At 34.4% G+C, this 23,308-nt stretch overlaps 1 protein-coding gene across 3 annotated transcripts in view; it reads right to left on the bottom strand.

Annotated features, from left to right (window-relative positions):
• Positions 1-2,510: 2,510 nt before the first annotated feature.
• Positions 2,511-23,308, bottom strand: part of LOC144373409 (transport and Golgi organization protein 1 homolog) — a 37,008-nt gene continuing 16,210 nt past the window's right edge. Inside the window, exons 1-22 of one of the 3 annotated variants that reach the window (XM_078036495.1) lie at positions 22,949-23,208; positions 21,722-21,853; positions 19,395-19,416; positions 18,386-18,474; positions 18,072-18,149; positions 17,874-17,984; positions 16,578-16,649; positions 16,294-16,398; positions 15,528-15,650; positions 15,325-15,430; positions 14,249-14,304; positions 14,070-14,160; positions 13,760-13,898; positions 8,916-9,017; positions 8,007-8,067; positions 7,856-7,891; positions 7,711-7,778; positions 7,491-7,591; positions 7,172-7,309; positions 6,124-6,200; positions 4,356-4,518; positions 2,511-3,338 (exon numbers count right to left, since the gene is read on the bottom strand). In XM_078036495.1, the coding sequence (XP_077892621.1) occupies positions 3,055-3,338; positions 4,356-4,518; positions 6,124-6,200; positions 7,172-7,309; positions 7,491-7,591; positions 7,711-7,778; positions 7,856-7,891; positions 8,007-8,067; positions 8,916-9,017; positions 13,760-13,898; positions 14,070-14,160; positions 14,249-14,304; positions 15,325-15,430; positions 15,528-15,650; positions 16,294-16,398; positions 16,578-16,649; positions 17,874-17,984; positions 18,072-18,149; positions 18,386-18,474; positions 19,395-19,416; positions 21,722-21,853; positions 22,949-23,095 (2,301 nt within the window). In that variant the 5' untranslated portion in view covers positions 23,096-23,208 and the 3' untranslated portion in view covers positions 2,511-3,054. Of the gene's footprint in view, positions 3,339-4,355; positions 4,519-6,123; positions 6,201-7,171; positions 7,310-7,490; positions 7,592-7,710; positions 7,779-7,855; positions 7,892-8,006; positions 8,068-8,915; positions 9,018-13,759; positions 13,899-14,069; positions 14,161-14,248; positions 14,305-15,324; positions 15,431-15,527; positions 15,651-16,293; positions 16,399-16,577; positions 16,650-17,873; positions 17,985-18,071; positions 18,150-18,385; positions 18,475-19,394; positions 19,417-21,721; positions 21,854-22,948; positions 23,209-23,308 lie in introns of those variants that run through there. The other 2 variants (XM_078036494.1, XM_078036496.1) reach the window with 2 other exon arrangements.

Here is a 23,308-nt window from a genome sequence, read left to right as displayed (position 1 = left end):
GTCTTTAATTTTTCAGTTGTCTGTTAGGTCAGTTTTGTTTACTAGATGAATGTTAATAAAACTATATGAGCCTGAAAGAATTCTCAACCAAATTTAGTCTTTTCTTTCATCTGGATTGGGTTAATTTCACAAGTGCAAAAATAGTTCAGTATACAGTAGTTCTAGGAAATGAAGAATTTGCCTTAATAAAATGTTCACTCAACCGAAACTCTGAGTAGTCAAAATTTCCAGACTGTAAACTTCTCAAGAGAAGGGCCTCATCTTCTCCATGTCATGTAAACTTTCCAAGGTGCTTGGCAGCACTCTACTCTGTACCCTGTGGAGTGCTCAGTACCTTTTTGTTTGATGTTACTGATGTTTGATGTTGCTCCCTTAAAATCTACTATTAAAATGTAGCAAAAAACTGATACATTGTTCTTTCTGTTTTCTCATACTATAAAATATGTATATCAAAGTGATAATTTAAAAAAAAACAAACTTTTTTTGGTTGTAGATGGACACAGTACCTTTATATTTATATGTGGTGCTGAGGATCAAACCCAGTGCCTCACATGCAACCCCAGCCCCTCAAAGTGATAATTTATATGAAGAAACATTTAGCATCCTTCACATAAGAATGCTTTTTTTTTTAACCTCGATTTATTTATGTGGTGCTGAGGATTAAACCCAAGGCCTTGCCTGTGCTAGGCAAGTACTCTACCACTGAGCCACAACCCCAGCTGCCACCAAAGAATGGGGTTATATGGGAAAAAAAGAGGATGCTTTATATGAATGTCTTTCATCAGCATTAAACAAACTTAAATTGAACATTGTCGTCAGCTTAGCTTTAATTCAGACCTGATTGACCAACCCCCCCCCCAAAAAAAAGGTGATTTTATCTTGAAGCAGTTAACACAAAGCAATCTGTATCTCACAAATTAGTTGTTTAAATTTACTTTCTAGTGTGGGAGGGGATGAGTCACTGGACAATAATTACAACTATAGCAGTAATACTTTCAGGTTGAAACACTACTGCTTCACAAATTAAATGATTTTAGTAACTAAACTGAAACACAATTTGCTGGAGAGGACTTCTAAAACTTTTGAGATACAAAAGTATAATTGAATCAGGGGACAGTATTCTCTACACAACCTGTATATTGGCAGATACCTTGGGCTTTGCTACAGAAGTGGTACAATCAGATGGATGTAAGGAGAGGCAACTATAGGTGGGTTCAGAACTGCTCAGATAAACTACGTAGAATGCATTATAACTTACTAATAGAATAAATACAAAAAAGGCTTTAGAGGGAAAACTACTGTTGCTTTGAATAAAATAATAAATCTGCCTTTCCTTGAAAATCTATCTTCCTAGCTGACATCACCTTTATTTAAATGCTATTTTAAAATTAGAAGTTTTAGTAACTTCAGCATTGCCTTGTGTCCTGTAGAGGTTGAAAGATACATTCAAAATTGGTGTTTGTGACTTAAATTTTATTTTACATGGTTAAAAATGGCATAAGCTATTATATGGTTTTCCTCTTACACACACAGCTGCTGCTTCTAATATTAAATGGAGGTTATGTAGATTGAATTCTTCCTAAAGGACTCAAATTCTTTTTATTCTGAGTTATCTTCAGTAGTTTAGAGATTTTGTTTCACACTGAAGCTTTTGCCCCTATTTTGAGAATACTTAGGGGACATAAAAAGAACAATGATATGTTATGTTCTAGGTTTTAACAATCCTATTACTTTCTAGAATTTAAAAGAATGGAAGAATATGGTCTAGCAGTAAAAAAAAGTACTAGGCTTTTATAATTTTATTTAAATCTTAAACCTCTTAAAATGTACTGTTAAAATTGACGTAATTAATATTACAGTTCTGGAGAGCTAGTTCTTAGAAACATTGTTTTAAAGACAGTAGTTACAGATTCAGGATTTGCTTTAATTGATTTTTAAATAAAATATATTTGAGTATCTATCAAAAAAAGAATTTAATTCAGCCCATATTTGCTGATTATAGACATTATAAGTTTATGAGTTTCATTCATTCTTAGAGGATTATACTTTTCTAATTTTTTTTATCATATTCCTTGAAAATCAGTGGCAAGGTATGGGAAAGAGAAGAGTGTGTTGTGTACATTTTTAAAAAGAAATTTCCTTATTTTATAGACACAACATACCACCTTATATTTTACTGTTATAATGCAATAATGGCAAAAGCAGTAGAACTTCAGGTCAAACAACTCTTGCTACTAATGTAAACTCATTCTCAGAAAACCATTCTCACATAGACAGTGGTTAGAAAAAAGTACAGGAATGTGCTACAAAAATAGAGCCACAAGACTTCTCACAAGTAAAAGAAATCCTCTATAGAAGTCCACAGTTGACCAAGGTCCAGCCTCCTTAACAGTGAGCAACAGGGAATATGCTGCCAAGTCACCATCTTCAGTTCTGAGAGTGAGTTTACATGCTTCCCCAATGGCACAAAGTCTCATGACGATCCAATGAATCAACAGACACTTGGGAAATATTAATAAACAATTTTTTATGAACTATTACAACAAAGAACTTCAGCAAGAAGGAAAATGAAGTTTATGATCTTTGAGTAAACATTTTTAGCGTAACAGTCTCTGCGACCAGATATTGAAAGAGAAAAAAATCAAGCTTATAAAACACCATTTCTCTGTTATCAACTGCAATACACTAAAAATAGGATAATGGAAATACATGTTCTTAAAGCATTTCCACAAGAAATGTCCATAATTATGACATTCTAAATCATTTAGCAATTGTATATGCTACATTAACTAAAACAAAGATATTCCTTATTGCACATTTTAAAATTGGAAGAATACTCTAGCTTAAGTGGGGATATTTAGGGGGAAAATATTTTGGCTCAAAATGTATACTGCGCCAAGGCAGCTTTATTCTAAAAACATAAATCTTTTAAAATAAACTTTTATATTTTGAAGCCAATAATCCTTTAACTCGATGAATAGTTCATAGTCCATTTTCTGACTAAGTGTCAGAGGTTAATTTTACAGGCCCTGTTTTAAGGCCTGTGAACATCCCTCACACCTGAGAATCAGGTGTAGGTGGAGCTTCATCTTTAAAGCCTGAAGGCATTAAGTCTTTTGCAGCAGGTGGTGGCCCATAGTCTTGGGGACCATGAGTTGGAGGTGGTAATGGGGCACCAGAAATGAAGTACTCTCTTGGGCCAAATGAGCCTAAAGGTCTAAATGGTGCTGGTGCAGGTTCTGGAAAAAAATCACGAGGGTCAAAAGGCAAATCCCGTTTTCCAGGTGAAACACCTGGTGCATATTCTCTGAAGCCTATTGGTGGATGAATACCAGGACCTGGAAAATAAAAAGGAAGTTATGTAAATACCCAGAAATTTCTGAACTAGGGTGATTTCAAGTATGTTGATATTATAGTCTTTAATTTCTCTCAAGCCTAGAACATCAACTGGTGAACATCCTGACTTGCCAGATGAGGCAAACTGAAATGGAACAAGTTTAGGTTATAGACTTTGGCCAACCAGCCATGAAGCAACATATTAAGGATTTAAATATGGCTCTACCTAGCTCCAGGCTTGTCGTTTTTCTTTTCCTACTATATAATTGCAGAATTATTTCTATCTCACAAGAGCTCCATTTATATTTGGAAGTACTATATTACCATGAAAAGATGATAGATTATGAAATAAGAACTTTACTACATCAAAGAAATTTTGATAAAAGGAAATCCCACTATTTATTACTCTATCCATTAAAAATTCATGAAGTATTTCAGCATGGACTTTACACATGCCATCAGAATCAAGGTGCAGGCCCTCCAGGAAAAGGCCTTCCACAGCCACCTAATTAAATCAGCAACATTTATTAGATCACTGTTAAATCCTCCTCTTTAACACTTCCCTCTGACTTTTCTCAAGGTAAGGAGGGTTTGACTTTTCCTTTTCTATATTCTATAACCTACTGCTTATGCTTCCATTATGGGTGATTACAAACTTTATGTTGTAGGATTTTCATATCTGTGACAAAATTTTAAGTTATGGCATGCATCTCATCCACCTTTCCATCTATTGCAGTGCATATCAACAGATTTTCAACAAACATCTGCAGAAGTAATATTTCTGGCTTTTCTGTATATAGCCCCTTATCCTTGTCTATGAGAGATAGCTATTGCCTATCTCAGTATAAGATTATGTAGTGTCCCATATGTGCCAGAAAACTGGAGGAAAAGTTAAAATGTACTCAGCTTTATCCTTTCATTGTTAAGACCTGAGATAGCAACCAACTGTTTTAGCAAGCAATAGAAGTGGAAGATGAATGTGATTTATAAGTCAATCACTACTATTCAGATCATCATACCAAAAGGTGGAGGAATTGGCTGAGGCCCAAAAGGCCCACCGAGCTGAAGTGGCAGTCCATACCGAATGGGAGGTGGTGGAGGCCATCCCATTGGGGGTCCCATGGGGGGGCCCATGAAGGGTACCCCTGAGAAAGGAGGGGGCCCTTTCATAGCCATATGAACCTGCAATTTAAGATTTGAAAGAAGTTAAAAGTTTTAAAATTCCTATGTATTAAGACAAAGTACCAACACCGATAAAAGCTAAAACCCCAAACAGGCACCTGTCCAGAGAACACCATCAGTGCAACAAAACTCTACCCACCCCTCCTGTGTATTCCCACTGACAGCTTACAGAAGTTGGAAGGATGCCACAAGAGGGACCAGTTTGTTACTGATTATATCTGCACAGGAAAGGGAAAGGCAAGAGGACTGGCAGAGGTTGTTAACAGAGGTGATTTCTGACCAGTATGTCATGTTGTATTCACTACAATCTATTTCAAAGGGACTCCCCCCCCTCCCCATCACTTCCCTTTCATCACAATAGCTCATTACTTCCATATTAAGAATGAACAAAATAAAATGAAAAATCCATTCTCTACCCATGTAATAATAGCTACTATTCAGAGTATCTTCGGTAAGTCTTTCATATATTATTCAACCTCTGAGATCTTTAAGTAACTGTCTTGTTTTAAATAAGAGGGAACAAAAGCAAATGGAATATCATAATTTGTTGAAGGCCACACTGCATATTAAAGAAACTCAATCCCAGGTTTGCCTCCAAGCCATGCTTTTCCCACCTCTACTCCTCTCTAACAATGGGTCTTTGCTCTCTTTTAAATCTTCTACTACAAAGGGGTTTGGGGTCTTATCTAAGCTGCCCTTAGATTTCTCCAGAGATGTATATTCCTAGAATATATATACACTGGAACTTGAGAAGTATTTTCCATCACAGTGCTATATACACAAATTAGGAAGAAAAGGCTTTAATATTTACTTTCATTTACTGTACACCATTTGAGATATTGATTTATCATTTCCTATGAGTAGTGGGTTTGAAACTAAACAATTAAAAATTTATTTTATTATAGAGCTGCAGAAGACCTACCAGATATAATAGCAACACAGTTACAAGAGAATACACTTATGTGAACAAATGAGACCATTGCTTGGGACTGGCTCAAGAGGTCATTTCAGATTATCATTGTTTCACTGAAACAGTATTTCACTTTCAGAAAATCTGATACCAATCTAATTCAAATCACTCAAAATAGGGTTTGCACAAATGGAGGAATTCTTAAATAACATTCTTCCAAACAAAAATAAAAATGATGAATTATATAATTTATAATGAATTTACTTTGCCTTAGAAGATTCAACACAAAACACCATATAAAGTTAGAGTGATAACTTTTTACATTCTGTAGTTCATTATAGTTGTACACACTTAAGCAACATTCCCAAGTTAAGGAGAAAAGTAAGCTCAATATTGCATGCAGTTTAAAGCAAACAAGATCAGTGTCATGCTCTGAATATCCTTCCCAGAAATGCACAGAATAAAACCCAATTCAGTTCTCAACCTCTAAGTACTTACTCCAACTGGATGCTCAGTCAAAGAAGTAATGGTGGAGACTGAGGGGGTCTCAGGTTCTTGGGGAACAGTTTGCTTTTTAAAAAACAAATGGGATAGTACAAATAGAACACAAAGAAGGATAAAGCAAAGAGAAAGTACTGTAGGAAAGCTACATGTTCCTGCATGACCACATGATTCACAGTAACTACAAAACTTACCTTGCCCTCATTCGTCACCTTAGCTGGAGAAGAACTTCTGGAGCTGCTGTTCATGTGAGCTGGACCACATCCTGGGTCTGTTAGAGATCAAAGAATGGATTCAGACTTAATCTAACATGAAAAGAATAAAAATCCTCCATCCACAATTACAGATTCTTTGAAATTACTTGGTCCTTTACCAGAGGCAACGGGTTTCCCAGATGCCTCAGAAGACCAGTACGAGGTAAAGGTCCATCCATTGACCCTTGGGAAAGAAACAGAGCCCTTGTATGTATTTTTCAGAAGAAATAAACCACTGGTGGACAGGTCAGGGTTCAACAATAACTGGAAAGCAACATTAAAAATGGGTTGCCCAGGGGTTGGGGTCATAGCTCAGTTGTAGAGTGTTTGCCTAGCATGTGTGAGGCACTGGGTTTGATTCTCAGCACACATTTAAAAAATAAATAAAGATATCATGTCCATCTACAATTAAAAATATTTTTTTTTAAAAAAATGGGTTGCCCAATACATAAATCACAATTTATGAAGAGACTTAAGTAAAATAAAGAACTGCCTTGGGTTGATAGAACAGCAGATTAATAAGTACTGGTCCTAAACTTTAAGCTATAGACTTGAAGTATGTGTAGGCTGTTTTTTCTTTAGTCTGTATAACCTGACTTCCAATCTTACCAAGACTACAGTCCTATTTAGAATTGGAAATAAGACTCAGTATTTCATGTTGGAAATATGTATGCTACATAAAGTTTAAGGCTACTTTTATAATATTTTGGAAAGGAACACCATAGAGATTTAATTTAAAGATAAAGGTTTACACTTCACAGTGTAAAATTTAAAAGAAAAAAAAAACAATATAGGGACCTCCAGGAAAAAAAAAAATGTTTTCTATTCTAGAACAGATTTTACAGAAAACATTCACAAAGATAACGTAAGAAATTATCTTCTATGTATTGTACAGGCCCAAATTCTATGTTTTTATTAGAATATTCAAAAGGGAAAAAAAAACAAAACCTTGAAGCAGTTTACTATAAAGCAACATGTGAATGCTCACCAAATCCGTTTCTGGGCATATCTTTTTGATTAAGAGTAGCAGAAGGAGGTCTTCCAGCTTGCTCTGCTGTCAGTGGAGGGGAACATTCTCCACCACTCACGGGGGCTGGACCAAAAGAGCCATTATGGTTCAGTGGACCTAAAGACAACAATGCCGTGTTACTACTTTAAGGTAGCCTTCTCCCTGACACCAACCCTCACCTCCTGCTTTAGCAAATCATTCAGATTATTTCATAACCATTACACACAGAAATAAAAAGTAATTTACATACATTCTGCACCAAGAAATAAAATAGCTCCTTTTACAAAGTGCCCCCTACCTCTCAGAGGAGGATTTTGTAAATTTGGTCTTCCCGGCATAGGTTTTACAATCATGGGTTCATCTTGCTGCATTGCCATCTTTTGGGTCATTTCCAATAGTCTTGAATATTGAGAAAGAATGGGCTGAATTATGAAACAGCAATCTATTCCTTCATAGATAATATCTAGCATAACCTTAAAACACTATAAAACATATAGTAAGATACCAAAATCACATACTTCTGTCTCAAATTAGCAGCTTCCCTTTTCTCTTCAGCTATAGCTCTTTCTGCAGAACGAGCTTTGAGCTATTAAAGAGAAAATATTCAAATTCAGTTGCTGTAGGCTATGCACAAAATGAAGAAAAGGGGGAAAAAAATCTTACCCAATTATCATGAGCTTTCTTCTCCTGCACAGCAATCTGAAAAAGACAACACATTAAAAAAATATGTTTTTAGGGACTCATTATAATAGCCTATAATTGTCTGTATTAGATACAAAGAATTCTGCAACTACAGGACAGTATTAATTACTACCTGGTTTTTAAATGAGCGCTCGGTTTTCTGTAGTTCTTCTTCCAGTTCTTCAATTCTCCACCTAAGAATTACAACAATTGAATAACATTTGAAACATTCTGACCATTTTCCCTTTATTCCATCAGCTATACTTTTAAAGACTTTATCATACATAAGAAAAACATTTCTATAGTTATATGAATCCAGTGTGATCAAAACTAATACTACAGACCAGGTGCAATGCCACATGCCAGTAATCCCAATGATTGGGAAGCTGAGGCAGGAGGATCACAAGTTCGAGGTCAGTCTCAGCAATTAAGTGGGAACCTATGCAACTGAGACCCTGTCTCAAGGGAAAAAAAAGGTCTAAGGATGTAGCTTAGTAGTAAAGCACCAAAAATAAATAAATAAATAAAATAAAAACCTAATACTAATAACTTCTTTATCATTTAATTGCTAAAGATTCTGAATGATAAATTATAATTTCTGTAACGGTTCATCAGTGTGTTCTCAAGTAATTCTGCTAGAAATATCTTCCTCCTTAAAACATTTTTTATTTTTTTCAAATTATATCCATAGAAGATTTCCAAGGTCTATCAAATGCCACACTTTTGTGGGTCTTGATACATCACACAGCAAACTGATTTCTTAAAGAATTACTACAACAATCAAAACCCCCAGAATTGTTTGCATTGACCAAGTTCCCTATGGTCTTTCCCATTGGGTGTAAGTAAATTTTTTGTTAACATTTTTCATTTGTAAAGTTGAAATTTATTTTTTCTCCTGTGTGAATTGAATGTATTCATATCCTCTCGTTATTTATACTTCCATGCTATTTTCTTCTATCTACATAATGTAAAAAAAGATTAAAAAAGAAAGCTAACACTAGATCATTAGACATTGACACCCTCCTTTAGAAACTGAACTCACTTGTAATTTTTAACTTCCTGTACAGCGGAAACCACCGTTTCATCTGCAGCTGACAGCCGCTGCTCTTTTTCTAGTCTCTCATATTCTTCGTGGCTTAGTTTCCTAAAATAAAGCCAGTTATCAAATCAAAAGTTTCTCTTTGTAAATATCACTTCCCACAATTCTATAAAATGCTTAGGCACATAAAATAGAAATTCAAACCTGCAATTTCGTAAATCAAACTCTGGCAAATCACTTACATTTTCTAACTTCTCCTCTTAATTCTCTACTTACCAGTAAATAAAATAAATGTGAAAACAACATGTGCCCCAAGGGCAAGTATCCTGTGTGTAAGATAATAAAAACTCACTTTACTTTACTTCAATGTGGAAGATCAGGACTGATCAACCTAACATAATTAAACATATTAGGATAAAGCAGGGGATAATTCTTTTCTTGTTTCTGCCATGGGTAGGACACTAAGTATATCTTTGTCATGGAGGAACTCTTTTCTCAATCCAAGACTGGTACCATAATAAAGATATAGTCAGTCAAAGAAAAAATCTTCTAGAATATGTCTTTTTAGCTATGCAATTAACGACAGAACATTTTTCACACTTTAGATATCTATTTCAAAAGAATTGCAATTAAGCAAAAAGACAAATCTGAGTTTTGATAATGTCTGAAAAAAAGCCAAACTGACCCACGATCAGAGTATTAATTACTGACAAGTTTTAACTCTGATCATGAAACTCAAGATGTTCATCTACTGAGACAAAGGTAGCCACATTTAATGATTCAAAAAATACTATTTTCTGCTATCCTTGTATTACTTTAGCCATAGTTCTAATTCAAAAGATAATTAAATTGAAACTTAATTTTCCATAAATCAGAAGAACTATAGTAAAAAAGGATTATTGATACCAAATAGAAAAAGGGGATTATATATTCTTATATAGCTTCTCATTTAATTCTTCAGCAAGTATTTTATGAGTGGCTATAATATACTAGTTACCTTGTAAGATGCTAAAGAATAAAAGAGCTCACTGTTTCAGGTATAAATGACACCTAAAGGAATATAATAATTTTCCCCACTGGCTTAAGAAGGAATATGGAGAAAACTGAATCTTGAAGGACAGAGAGAATTTTGTTTCCAATTATCAAAGAGTTAGTCTGAGAGTACTAAGAACAATCAAAACATCTTTATAAGAATATAAAATTGTGTTTGAAAGGATCCAAGCTAAAAAGGCAGTGAAGATATATGTATGTGGCCAAGATCCATTAGAAAAAGGAATCTCAGAATTACAAGTAAGGCTGGCACTTTAAGGTACTTTTCTCCTAGGTTTACCCACATATTGAAGATAACACAGAGATATAATGAGTCTGAACTAAGCCTTCATCAAATTCCTGGGCTTAGGGGAAAAAACAAGTGTTTGGGGCTACAAATAAAGGGACCCTTAATAAAAGCCCTAGCCTTTGAGTTTAGATTAGAAAGTACTGCACACTTAAGTGATGAACAGGCAAAAAATCCAAAAGGAATAATACTGAAACATTGAAAAGACAAGTCATTTTTGAATTATCTTAATTGCTGACTAAGTTTAAAGTGACAGACAATCTTACTCAAGTAACCTCAACACTTTTCTATAAGAAGATAACTTCATCTTAGTCCTCAAATTTCATCTATAATTATCACAACAATGTTAGCCAATCAAAACTGATCAGGCACTCCATAAGACAAAATTCTGTGAGAAAAAAATCCCACAGAAAAGGAAACCACCTAATGGGGTTTTCCGCACATGTTTTAAAATCACTGTGCTTTATATACTCAAAAAAGTAAAGTCAAGATTATGAATTTCAGGTTTGGGAATATAGTTTAGTTGTTAGAGTGCTGCCTTGCATGCACAAGGCTCTGAGTTCAAACCCCAGCACCACAAAAGAGGAAAAAAAAAGATTATGAATTTTGTCAAAGGATTAGAAACTATAAAACCAAGAAATAGTTGAGTGTGGTGACCTACCTACAATCGAAGATACTCAGGAGGCAGAGGCAGAATGATGAGATTAAAGATAGCTTGGAAAGCAGTAAGACACTAGTCCCTTATGAGAAAGAGCAAGGAGTCTGGGGAGGTAGCTCAATAGTAGAGCACATGGCTCAAGGTCCTGGGTTTGAGCTGTAGTACTGAAATAGGACTGGGGTTGTGGCTCAGTGGTGAAGCACGTGCCCCACATGTGTGGGGCACTGGGATCAGTCCTCAACACCACATAAAATAAATAAAATATTGTGTCGGGCTGGGGATGTGGCTCAAGCAATAGTGCGCTCGCCTGGCATGTATGCAGCCCGGGTTCAATCCTCAGGACCACATACAAACAAAGATGTTGTGTCCGCTAAAAACTAAAAAATAAATATTAAAATTCTCTCTTTCTCTCTCTCTTAAAAAAATTCTATAAAAAATAAAATAAAATATTATGTCCATCTACAACTAAAATAATATTTTAAACCCTGAACTTTTTAAAGTCCTAAACTCAATGAATGATTTTAGCAGCAGATTTGGGAAGTAAAATAAATCCTAGCGCTTTTAAGACAGGTCAGAAGAAAATATCCAGAAGAAGTAAATCCAGAATGTAGGAGGCAGGGGAAATCAAATTCTAATATGCATTATTATAATCGAGAGAATGAGGTAAAATCAAAATTTAAAAAAAGACTCAAGAAATATTTAATGGTCCCAAACAACATAACTGCAAGAGGAAAAAGTGGGTGGGGTGGGGAAAACTACACCTAGGCACTTCCCAATAAAACTGTTAAAAAACCAGAGAAATGACTACAGGAACTAGGGGAGGGATAAGACCAAACAACAATGATAATGGACTCCTTAAAGAAAAAATTTAGAACAGATGGTAATTAATTGGATATTTTTAAATTGCTAAAACTAAGTAACAGTCAAAATTCAGTAGCCAAAAGAGAGATCCTTTAAAAATGGAAACTGGTTTTAACTCTAATCATGAAGTTCATGTCAACCTAATACAGATTATAAAGGTAGCAATATTTAGTGGATAAAATACTATTCTGTTTATCCTTGTACTACTTTGATACACTAATCAAATCTATCATTAAAGGACAATGTTCAAATAGAATGAAAATAATTTCAAATATGAAACCAACAGTGTAGAATGCAGAACTACAGAAACTTTAAATATGTGTATAAATTGAATGAATGTCTTATGGAGTTCACGGTATATGAAGTACTAACATACAATGCCACAACAGTTATCTGATTCGGGAGCTACTTAAAGCCCATAAAAAAAAAATAGTAAACCTATTAATCTATGTCAGGTTTTTATTAAATCCAGAATATATACCATGGCCTTTAAATTATGAGAAGATGAATAAAATTATAATTATAATTATATAATTACAATTATATAATTATAATTCCATTATAATTTATGATTACATCAAGCTTATACAGGGGATGAGGAAAATAATTAAAAATATTTAAACTATTAAAAAGATACAAGGAAGAAAAAAAGAACAGGTCATCAAATAGAAAGCAAATTCTTCATAAACCACAGGCACATATTGACATGGACAGACATATTTTAGAAAGTCCACTCAAGCAGCTATAGAGAAAATTACTAAGAATTTGAAATAAATTATATAAAAATATAAATAATGGAGAATGAAGACAGATGACCTAGGTTAGAAACAGAAAAGATGACACAGGCATGAACTAACATAGTACCTGGGGATGAGTAAAAAGAGTACAAACCACAGATGATGACTGAATGAATTTTGGAGGAATTGAGAAAAATAGTGCTATAATTTAACTGCATTACAAAGAAAATTAATTGCCATTTAGGTCATTCATATTACTAGTAGGGACAGAGAAAACAAGTGTTCTCTTAAATAAAAAGTGATAAAATGAGAAATGTTTCTTTGAAACAGGCCAGGCATTTAGAACTGGCCTGAACAAAAATTTGAGATTCTAAAAAGGTCGCTTGGAGATCACAGAATTTTAGAAAAGTTAATGGAAAGGTTTCAATATTTAATGCATTAATTAGGCAACAGAAGTCAAAATACCTAAAAATAGTTAGGTCTATAAGAAGGTCTGTCTTTGCTTTAACAAGATATATATATATGCCGAAGAGTAAAATCAGGTGCAAACAAACAAAATCTGACACAAAAACCTATTTTTAGAGAATTCAAGTATTTTTGTGGATTAAAAACTTCAAATGAACTTTCAAAAAATAACTAGCTCCACACTGAGAAGATTAATATATAAATATATACTACAAACAAGTACTTCTGTAATCATAACTCCTAAGGTCCTTGCCACAGTTCAATTTTTAGTGTGAACATCTGAGATATTCAAGTCCAAAACTTGTACCATCAATAAGTAAATATTATTCCTTTTTGAAGTTTTTATTCTACTAAAACATGTCATTCCAAATCACTCAGTATTTTTAAAGGTCCAGAGTTAGAGATAAAAGTTCAAAACATTAGAATTACATAACTGATCACAATGAAAGGTAATTAAAATAAATAGTGGGATCATAGAAAGGGCCTAGATCTTTTGAGAGGTATTTCCACATCAGTGACTGTTAATACCAGTTTACCACTTCCTGCCTTCATATGAATTTGACAATTGATTACGATGTCCTCACAGCCTTAGTTTATGGTTCCAACTACCTCAGGACTCTTAAGACTGATGATGGAAAGAAAAATGCAACTTATAGGAAACAAAACACAAAGGAAAAAAGACAAATCTCTACTTATTACAACTAGAAAAAATTGTAAATAATCTTAAGAAAAGATAAAATTATCTGTTAGTTCACACAGTGATAACAATAACAAACAATGAAAATCTTACTTTTGGAGTGCCATCTCATTTTGCTGGTAGAGTTCATTTAAAATCTCCACTTTCTGCCTAAGAGTTTTGCATTCCTCTTCCAGTTCAGCTTTAGAAGACCGTAGTGAATTGCAGTCACTTTCTAATTTCTTTATTTGGTCTGTAAAGGATAAAACAGCTTATCTCTATATGTGTACAAGGACTTAAGAACTTGTTTGAGGGAGTAGTGCCAAGAAAAGTAAGAAGCATGAAAGCAAGAAGCCATTCTTTATCTTTCCAATAAAATTTTAAGTCTTTTCAACATGGCAATTTCTTCTCAAGAAGAACCCACCTTCTAGATTACATATTGTGGACATCAAGGCGCTTTGCTTAAGTTGTAAAAGTTTTAGATCCTCTTCAACTACTGATATTGTAGTTTGTGTCTAAAAATTGCAGAAAAGAGAGGTATTCTTAAAAGTGAGGCACAGGAAGAATTCACAGGCACTATGGGACTCTTACAAAGAACTATACCCGAGAGACATCCATCATCTGCTTAATTTGATCTTTGATCTTCTCGTTCCGATCACCTAAAAAACAAAAGACTTTTAGCTTTTCCTTTCTTTACTTTTAACTCTATATTCTCCTAACTTCCCCAAACTAAAAAATGATTGTGTTCAAACACCGGAAGAAAAAAAAATCAATTAAATAATTAAACTGATTAGACTAATGACTTTTAAGAGAATTGCAAGCTTAGATTTAAAAAAAAAAAAGAAAGAGGTGAATTTCAGACTGGGGTTGTGGCTCAGTGGTAGAGTGCTCACCTAGCATGTGTGAGGCACTGAGTTTGATCCTCAGCATAAAAATAAATAAAAGTACTGTGTCTGTTTTTTAAAAAAAAGGTGAATTTCTAGTTTGCACAACTAAAATGTTATCTATGTTATTCTTTTAAGATAAAAGCTTTTCTTCTCTCTCAGATCTATCTTCACCTGGGCAAGTAAGTGTCTTGTTTAGAAAGATTCAATCCTCTATTTTCTCCCTGAATCTACTACCAGGTGTGGTTTGAAATACTTGCTATGTAAGCAATATCCAAGTTGGGAGAAAACATCTGGAAATATTTTCCTCATCAGTAAACACTGTTACACTCCCTCTCTAGCTTTCTGATAGTCTCTAGCCTCTGTTCTCACAGCCTTAGTTTATGGTTCCAACTACCTCCGGACTCTTAAGACTGACTGTGGACTTAAAACCACAGAGCCATAGAGATGATGAGTATCAAAATCAAGTATCATCTGCATAAGTTAAGAAATAAATTTCTCTTACTGTACAATGTTCAATACTTAGAGGTATAGGATGTGACTATTGTAGCTGCAGTGTACTTACTAGTTTTCAATGGGATAGAAAAAGTCAAGTGTTCTTCACATGCCTATTGCTACATTATACCCCAGCAACCCACCTCTGACAATGCAACAGACATATCTATAGATCCAGTGATATGTGTCTACAACCCTGAAGCTTAAGAAGAAATTCAGCCAGCTGAAAAGTGGCATCTGTATACTTAATTAAAGACAGGAAAGCAAAAAAGGATTCAACCTCCCTGAGACTGATCTTACCTGCTAACTCTCCATTGGTTAATTCATCTGACTCATCTCGACTTTGATCCTCAGATTCAGATTCACATTGTAACCGATTCAACTGTGTGATGTAATTAGTTAGAGCCTAGAAAAGAAGCAAAAGGTTGGAAGACTCTCAATTTTAATTCAAAGATTTCAGGAGAATTCATGAGATGAAACATGTATTTGGAGTATAAACTTACATTAATAGTATCATCTTTAAGACTAAGCGTTACTTGTAAATCTTTCTGTGACTTCTCAAATGATTTCATTTGTTCACTGAGCTCAGCGTGTGATGTACTCCAGTCTTTCACTTCCTGCTGCAACTGAAAAGTCAAAACACATGAATTCCTATGGGTTAGGGAGGGGTTTCTGCACTGGATACATCAGGACTACAAGACTTAGACAAAGAAATACAGAGCCATACTCCTCGGTGGCCTCCCTCAATCGAGGAGGTTGAGACCTTGGTTAAGGAAGAGGGCAGAGTGGCCTCAACTCTCACAGCTGCAGTAAGAACATCAGAGCTATCAGGAAGTTGACCCTGTTTATTGCATTCCCCAGAAAATTGCTGCCAATTCAAATAATTTACCTCCAGCAGGAATGGCTGGGCACATATGACTGTCTCCTAAATTTAGATTCCTTATCATGTAATCTTCCCTTGGCCGGTGAATCAGTAACTACTCAAAAGAGGATCATAAAATACTTAATTTTCTGGTTTAAAAAGTTTCTTTGAGGCTATGCAAGTTAATAACTGATTGACATTTGATAAGAAAAGCAATAATCCAAAAATCCAAAACAGATGGAGACCATATATATGCACTCAATTTGGGGAGCATTATTTAAACTTTGCATATCTAGAAAAGGTCCTACATGAATATTCCTTACCTCAGAAACAGATCCAAAAAAGATACAAGATAATGATATTCACTTCTCTAGTTTACATTATGTATGACATCAAATTTTATTTACCTGCTCTTTCTTCTTCTTAAGCATGGTATTTTCTTTCTGAAGCTGACAGCATTCCAACTTCACCTTCTCTTCACGAAGCTTAGCTTCATTAAGGACAATGTGAAGCTAATGCAAAACACTACAGTTAGTGAATTAATTCCAAAGAAAAAACAAAGTTATACTTTCCCAAACCACACATCATACAGTTCTCATTTTTTGCACATTTTAGCAAACCTCAAATTTTTGGTCTGCAACAAAACTAAGATATAGTATTAATATCCGTTAGCAAGAGTTGGCAGCTTTACCTCTGAAAGTTCAGAAGTATTCACTGAAATGACATCTTTAAGCTTCTCTATAGTTTTCTTATTTTCCATTATCTGCCAGGTGAAAACAGAACACAAAATATGCATTAGGATTTCAGTAGAAATACTGATATATATATGTGTGTGTGTGTGTACACACACATATATATACTAAAAAGATAAACACAACAAAATTTTTGTCAAGCCATCCCATTACATTTCAGGTAAATGCAGGGGATCCAGCTTTGGACTAAGCAAAAAATCAAGAACTGAAAGAGATGAGGGAAAATGAAGTCATAAATATTTCATGGCATCCACAACCTTACTGTTTATGAGATAACCAGAAAAAAAAGGTCAAAGTATAGAAAATCATAATGCAATAAGTAAATAAAATGTTTTAAAGCACAGAAAATTAACTAATTAATTACTGTTTCAAGTAAACCAGTTCAAATTAGTAATTTTTTTCTAGTGATAGAGAAAAAAATGTCCCAAGATCATTTTTAAAATTTTCTTATCTGAAGTAAAAAATGATAAAATTTAAGGAAGAATAGACTAATCTCACATACAGAAGAAATCCAAAAAATTTATAAATATACCCGCTCCTTAAGGAAGTGGATACAACTCTGCAATCTTTGTTTGCAATGCCTGGGATTGAATCCTGGGCCTCATGTATGCTAGGCAAGTGCTCTCCCATGAGCTGCATCCTGAGCTTGTAACTCTTCATACTTTAACTGTGGGCTGTGCATGGTAACTTCCAAAGAATACAATATGAAAAGGATTGGAAAGAATTTTTACAGTGGAGAAATCTGATAAATACTACCTCAGCTAGGTGATCAAGCTTACTTGGGGGTAGGATATTTTAGAACACACTCTCTACTATCTTTTGCAACTTTTATGTAATTATAGAAACTTATAGAAATTGAAAATGAAACATGAATTGAAAATGAAATAAATTTTTTTTAAGTACAGAAAATTGATTAATTCATTACTCTTTCAAGTAAAAAGTAAAGAAATACTGTTCAACTGGACAATAGTTTTTTAGTTGTTCTGCATGTTTCCAAGGGCAGAGCAAAGCAATATGAAAATTATCCAAGGTTGAGAATAAAAATATTTCCTAGGCCCATAAAAATAATTTGTTGTATCAGTACTTAAAAGTTCCACAAAATGGGCAGAAGTGGGTTCAACTTCCTTGGCTCCTAATCTTACTTTAATTAACAGCTAGACTAAGTTTAACTTAACCAATTTTACAAAATATTCCAAAAGCCAAATTGCAGTAACACTTAGCAGCAAAACTCTTACCAAGTCCTGATTCTTAGCTTTCTGTTCTTTCTCAGATTCTAACATAACATGAAGACTTTTAGCTCTCTCATCCAGAAGTTCATTAGCTTTTTCAAGAAGCTTCATTTTATCCTGGAAAAAATAGGTGTCAAGATTACTCACTCATTACATTTACTTTTGAGTTTAGAATGTAATTCCCCCCAAAAAAGGGATTTTTACCTTGTATTTAGTTGTTTCATCAGAAAGAATCATTTTTTGTTTCATGGTTTCTTGAACCTGTTTCTTTGATTCCTTCACCTATGCAAATAAAGCATTCAGAATTAAGATACACAAATTATAGTGCTACTATACAAGTTACTTCCAGACAAGTGACCCTTTCCAGAAGAAAGCAGTACTTAATACATGACTGCTTAGAATTTGGATGATTTGTAGGAAATAATGAAAAAAAATTTAAAATACAATTTTTAAATTAAAACAGGTAGAAATGATTCAAGCTAGAACCAAGGGAGAAAGAAACAAAAAAATAATTATACCTTCTGTTCATAATTTGACAATTTCTGCATTAGTTCTTCATTTTCTTTTATGAAATTGTTCACCTTTTTGGAAATTTGCTGTTCATTGACTAAAAGGGGGAAATATACAAGATTATTACAATCACTAAATGAAATTCAATTATTCAATCTACTAAAAGCAAAGACATGTTATATGGTACTATGAGGAAATACTTCTTAGCATAGCTATTATGCTTTTAAAAAGCAATCTATGCTTATTAGCAATAAGAGTATAAAAATTATTAAAATTTAAGAAAAATATAAGAACAATGATATTTTGCTGGGCGCAATGGTACACACCTGTAATCCCAGTGGCTCAGGAGGCTGAGCTAGAAGGATCCCAAGTTCAAAGCCAGGCTCAGCAAGAGCGAGACACTAAGCAACTAAGTGAGACTTGGTCTCTAAATATAGGAGGTTGGGGATGTGGCTCAGTAGCGTGCCCCAAAGTTCAATCCCAGGTACCCCTCCCATCCAAAATGATATTTCAATTTAAGCTTATTTCACAGATGGGAAATACAGTAAATTGTTGTAGCTTGATATTCCTCCCTTCTCAAAACACTTTCTTTTCAGAAAATGGAATCATTTAATTCTTTGCAAAGAAAAACAGAAATGAAAACATACTGATTCACATTACCATTCTTTAAATTATCTACTCAATTACTTAATGCATGATTAAATCATTAGCATAGAAATACTCTTCAAATGTAATACATCTGCATTATATCAATATTCAAAGTTAATCTGCCCCAAATTAAAACTTATCATCTCCCTATCCACAATTTGTTCCTCCTCTTTATCTCCTATCTCAGAGTTGGAACCATCATCATCTACTCTATTATCCATGCTAGCAACCTAGGAACAGTAAAATTTTCAGGAGGTAAAAAAGATAATAGACATTAAAAGTCACTGTATCTACTTCTAACATACATAAAACACACATCAAACACCAATACAAAGGGTTATTACAAGTTTAAGAGACCTAAAAATTTACCTTGATATACTCTATCTTTTACCTAGAAGAGAGAAAAAAGATTAAATTTGATATCAAACATCTGCTCAATAGAAACAGCATTCCTAAAACAACAATCAGAATCATAACCAAGTGAGAATTTAATAACATTCTGGTTCAGGATAATAATTTATAGGATTAAAAATAAGTAAAGGTTAACAAGCCTTTTAAATTTAATTGGTAGTGATATTTCATAAATAGCCTCTGACATAAAAACACTAAGATATGCACCTTATTTCACAGTAAATATGTGTGTGTGTATGTGTGTGTGTGTGTGTGTGTGTGTGTGTGTGTGTACTCAAAATCATTTACTTGACAATTCTAAATAACCAGGATAAAGTCTAGAAACAATGACTATTCAAAAGGAATCTGAGGAAACAATATTAAAGGCATAATCTTTGTACTAAGATATGCCACTTTCACTCACCAGAAAACATCTTAGAACTCCAATTTAAATTTGGCTATTGGCTGAATTTAGAAACTAAGAGACTACATCATCTTATTTCTGCAAACCACTAAATGTATAGCAAGAATTCTGAAAGGGAAGACTGCTAGAAGAAAATGCACAAGCAACAAGAGAAATGACAATTAACATATTCTGGAAAGGACAAAAACAATCATTTCCAAAAGACAGCAATAAACTACCTGATAATAAAACGTAAGCAGAAATTTTTTTAAAACATCACTAAATTTCTTTATAACTTAGCATATTACTTGTCCTTTCAAATGTTATAAATGGTGATGGGATACTCAGATGTGTCCATGGATCATCCATGGGATCTTCGTAATAGGAAATTGCATTCAGAAAACTCCAACACAGAAAGAAATGAACATTTCTTTAATGTCATAGCCTTGCTAACCTTTTACTCAAAATGACAACAGAGGAAAATGGGAAGTAGCATAAAAGCAGTCATCTAAGGTAAGGACTAAAGTTCCAAAGTCAAATGCTGAAACTGAGGAGCAACAAGCTAGGAACCAGATCCCACATAACCTAGTGAAAAGAGAAACAGGTACCAGGGTTTTTGAAATGAAAGAAACAAGAGAGAGAAATATAAAATGTTGTCATGTTTTTCCCTTCTCTTTATCCTTCTATTTCCTTTTTCCTTTTAGCTGAGAAAAAGTTCAATGAGATTAGAAAATTCCTCACAGGAATCCAGGCAAACGATTCTTCTATTTAAGAAGGGAATACTTTCTAGGAGATTTTACACTCAATTGAACAAGGAGAGGAAACTTATCTTAACAATGATATGTCTGATATAATTAAGAAATCAGAAAAAGAACAATCAGATTTGAAAAGATTTGTATCCAATGCTTTTGACCTCTTTAACTGTTAGGCTTTTCATATGCAAAGTCCATTTACCTAAAATAATTTTCTTCCAATTATGTTAAATAACTATGAAACAGAATGACCTACAGTACAAACATAAGTATGTATAAGCACATATATATATATATATATATATATATATATATATATATATACACACACACACACACACACACACACACACACACACACTTATACATATATGTACACATATACACAGAGATAGACTAATTCTGCTAAGGAAAAAAAAAGACTTAATGAACAAAACATTTAATGGATTTTTGGACAACACATAATCTATACTTCCAAATAAAAAGGTATTTTCTGAACATATGATCAAATCATAAAATCTGGGAAAAATTTATATAAAAGACTGGAAAAATTATCTCATCTCCTTTTTCTCATTTTACTGTATTTCTTTGCAGCATTTCCCCCTGTTTATATGTGTTTATATTAACATACAGTTCATCAACATTTAAATCTTAGTTTCTGCTTTTTTTCCCCACTTCACATTTAATTGTGAGCATTTTCTGTACCTCAAAGCTTTGAAATAAATACATCTGCCTACTATTCCATTAATTGAACATATAATAACCCCTAAATGAATTATGTTGTGCTAAGTCTTCAATCTAATACACTGTTCCATTGAAAAACATTACCAAAATCTTCAAAGCATAGTTATTTCTTTAAGATAGATTACTAGACATATATGCTACATAAAAGGATATTTATCTAACCTATCCCATCTTTTATCCCACTTTTAAGACTTCTGATACATATGAAACTACTGGTCAGGATGGCTGTAAGAATTACCAGTTCTACCAACTGCACCCACACTAAATTATTTTATAAGGTTAGTTTGACTTAAACCACTAATCACTTTTAGCAACTGAAAAAGAAAATAAAAAGGGGGGGGGGCAGTGACTATATAAAATAATCCTTGTGCTTATGTGCTGAGGTATAAGTAAGTTAATTTACTCACGAAAAGAACAGTTCTCCAAAAGAAAATGACAAAGGATACAATCCCAAAGAAAACAGTGAAAACTACAGGCTTCCATGGTAGTCCATAAAAATCAGGCCCAGGTTGAGTATCATCAGGCAATGTAGTAAACAGCTGAAACAGACAAATTAGAAGAAATGGGAAACCTTAAATTTATAACAAAACAGTCACAAAGAATCATGGCAATTCTAAACCAACCTCCTCATCAGAAATCAACCTCCTCAATATTTTCCAATAGCTTCTTCAAGAGAGAGGATACTGGCAGTCTCACATTTTTTGTTGGCTTGCAGTGTTTTCAAGTATAATGAATCTAAATACTTTTTTAAAAAATATTTATTTATGTATCTTTAGTTTTAGGGTGGACACATTGTTTTGTTTTTATATGGTGCAGAGGATCCAACCCAGTGCCTCATGTATGCTAGGCAAGCGCTCTACCACTGAACCACAACCCCAGCCCGAATCTAAATACTTTAAATTGAGCATACATTTCCAGTTTGTAACAGGCCCTATATCATCACATTGTCTAACACCTGGCTAGAATCCCTCTGGATCATTCTTTTCTCTTAGATAACCTGGTTTTTATAATTTAAAAAATTCATTTAAGACAAAAACTTAAATATATGAAAGAACTAATTAATTTTATGGCAACAAATAAAAACAATGATGATATAAGATTTTAAATCTTACTTCCATTCCACTCTTATATAAACAGATAAGTGACATGTAATTTCAGACAACTCTTGAAAACTGGCTTAAACTTCTCTGAATTTAACATCCTTCTATAAAATTCAAAGCCTAATTTTAAATGGTTGCTCAAAGGCAGTGCAGTAAACACCTGCCTACTCTTCCCTGTTTTCACCGCCCTCTACAGGTAATAGGAGATAACTGTCATTTGGGCCCAATTCCCCAGCAGTCTCCGTAGGGAAAACACCTGTAGTAACCTTAGCTGTTTGGATTGTTGGCTGCATTTGGGAACATACCATGAGGTTGTCACCTCTATTCCGTCAAAAAAAAAAAAAAAAAGTGCAAGTGGGGAAAGCTCAAGTACACTCTCACCGGCCTCGCTTAACAATACACTCAAGTCCTGCCTGCCTTGCGCCCGACACACTCCATTTCTCCGTCGCCACTACAGTCAGTGCACCCACTCCACCAGAACTCAGCCACCCGCCTGCCAGAGCTGGGGTCCCTCCCTGGGAATGGGACCGTCACCTCCAGTAGCTTGGCAATGAGGGCTGCGTAGAGCACCGACAGGGGTCCCAGGAGCTCCGGGTCCCCCGGGAAAGCAGTGACAGAAGGCACAGTGGCAGGTACTGAGTCCATGGTGTAGGGACAGCTGAGCGGAAGCAACGCTTCCATGCAGAACAGCACAGGACCCTCTTTCACCGTTTCCTACTTCGGTAGGACCCAGCGCAGGGGGCGGGTACTGGGAGTGAACTTTGCCTTCCTCCACCACAGGCGCTTTCCGCCCAACGCAAGTAAAATGCGTCATCAGAGGAAGCCCCTGGGCCGACAGCAGTGAGAGGACAGAGGATGCAGAGGGGCGGGCAGGGAGCGGAAAGAACCAACTGC

This window comes from Ictidomys tridecemlineatus, unplaced genomic scaffold (genome assembly GCF_052094955.1).
Source record: "Ictidomys tridecemlineatus isolate mIctTri1 unplaced genomic scaffold, mIctTri1.hap1 Scaffold_39, whole genome shotgun sequence".
Classification (NCBI taxonomy): domain Eukaryota; kingdom Metazoa; phylum Chordata; class Mammalia; order Rodentia; family Sciuridae; genus Ictidomys; species Ictidomys tridecemlineatus.
This window is presented reverse-complemented; position numbering and strand designations above follow the sequence as displayed.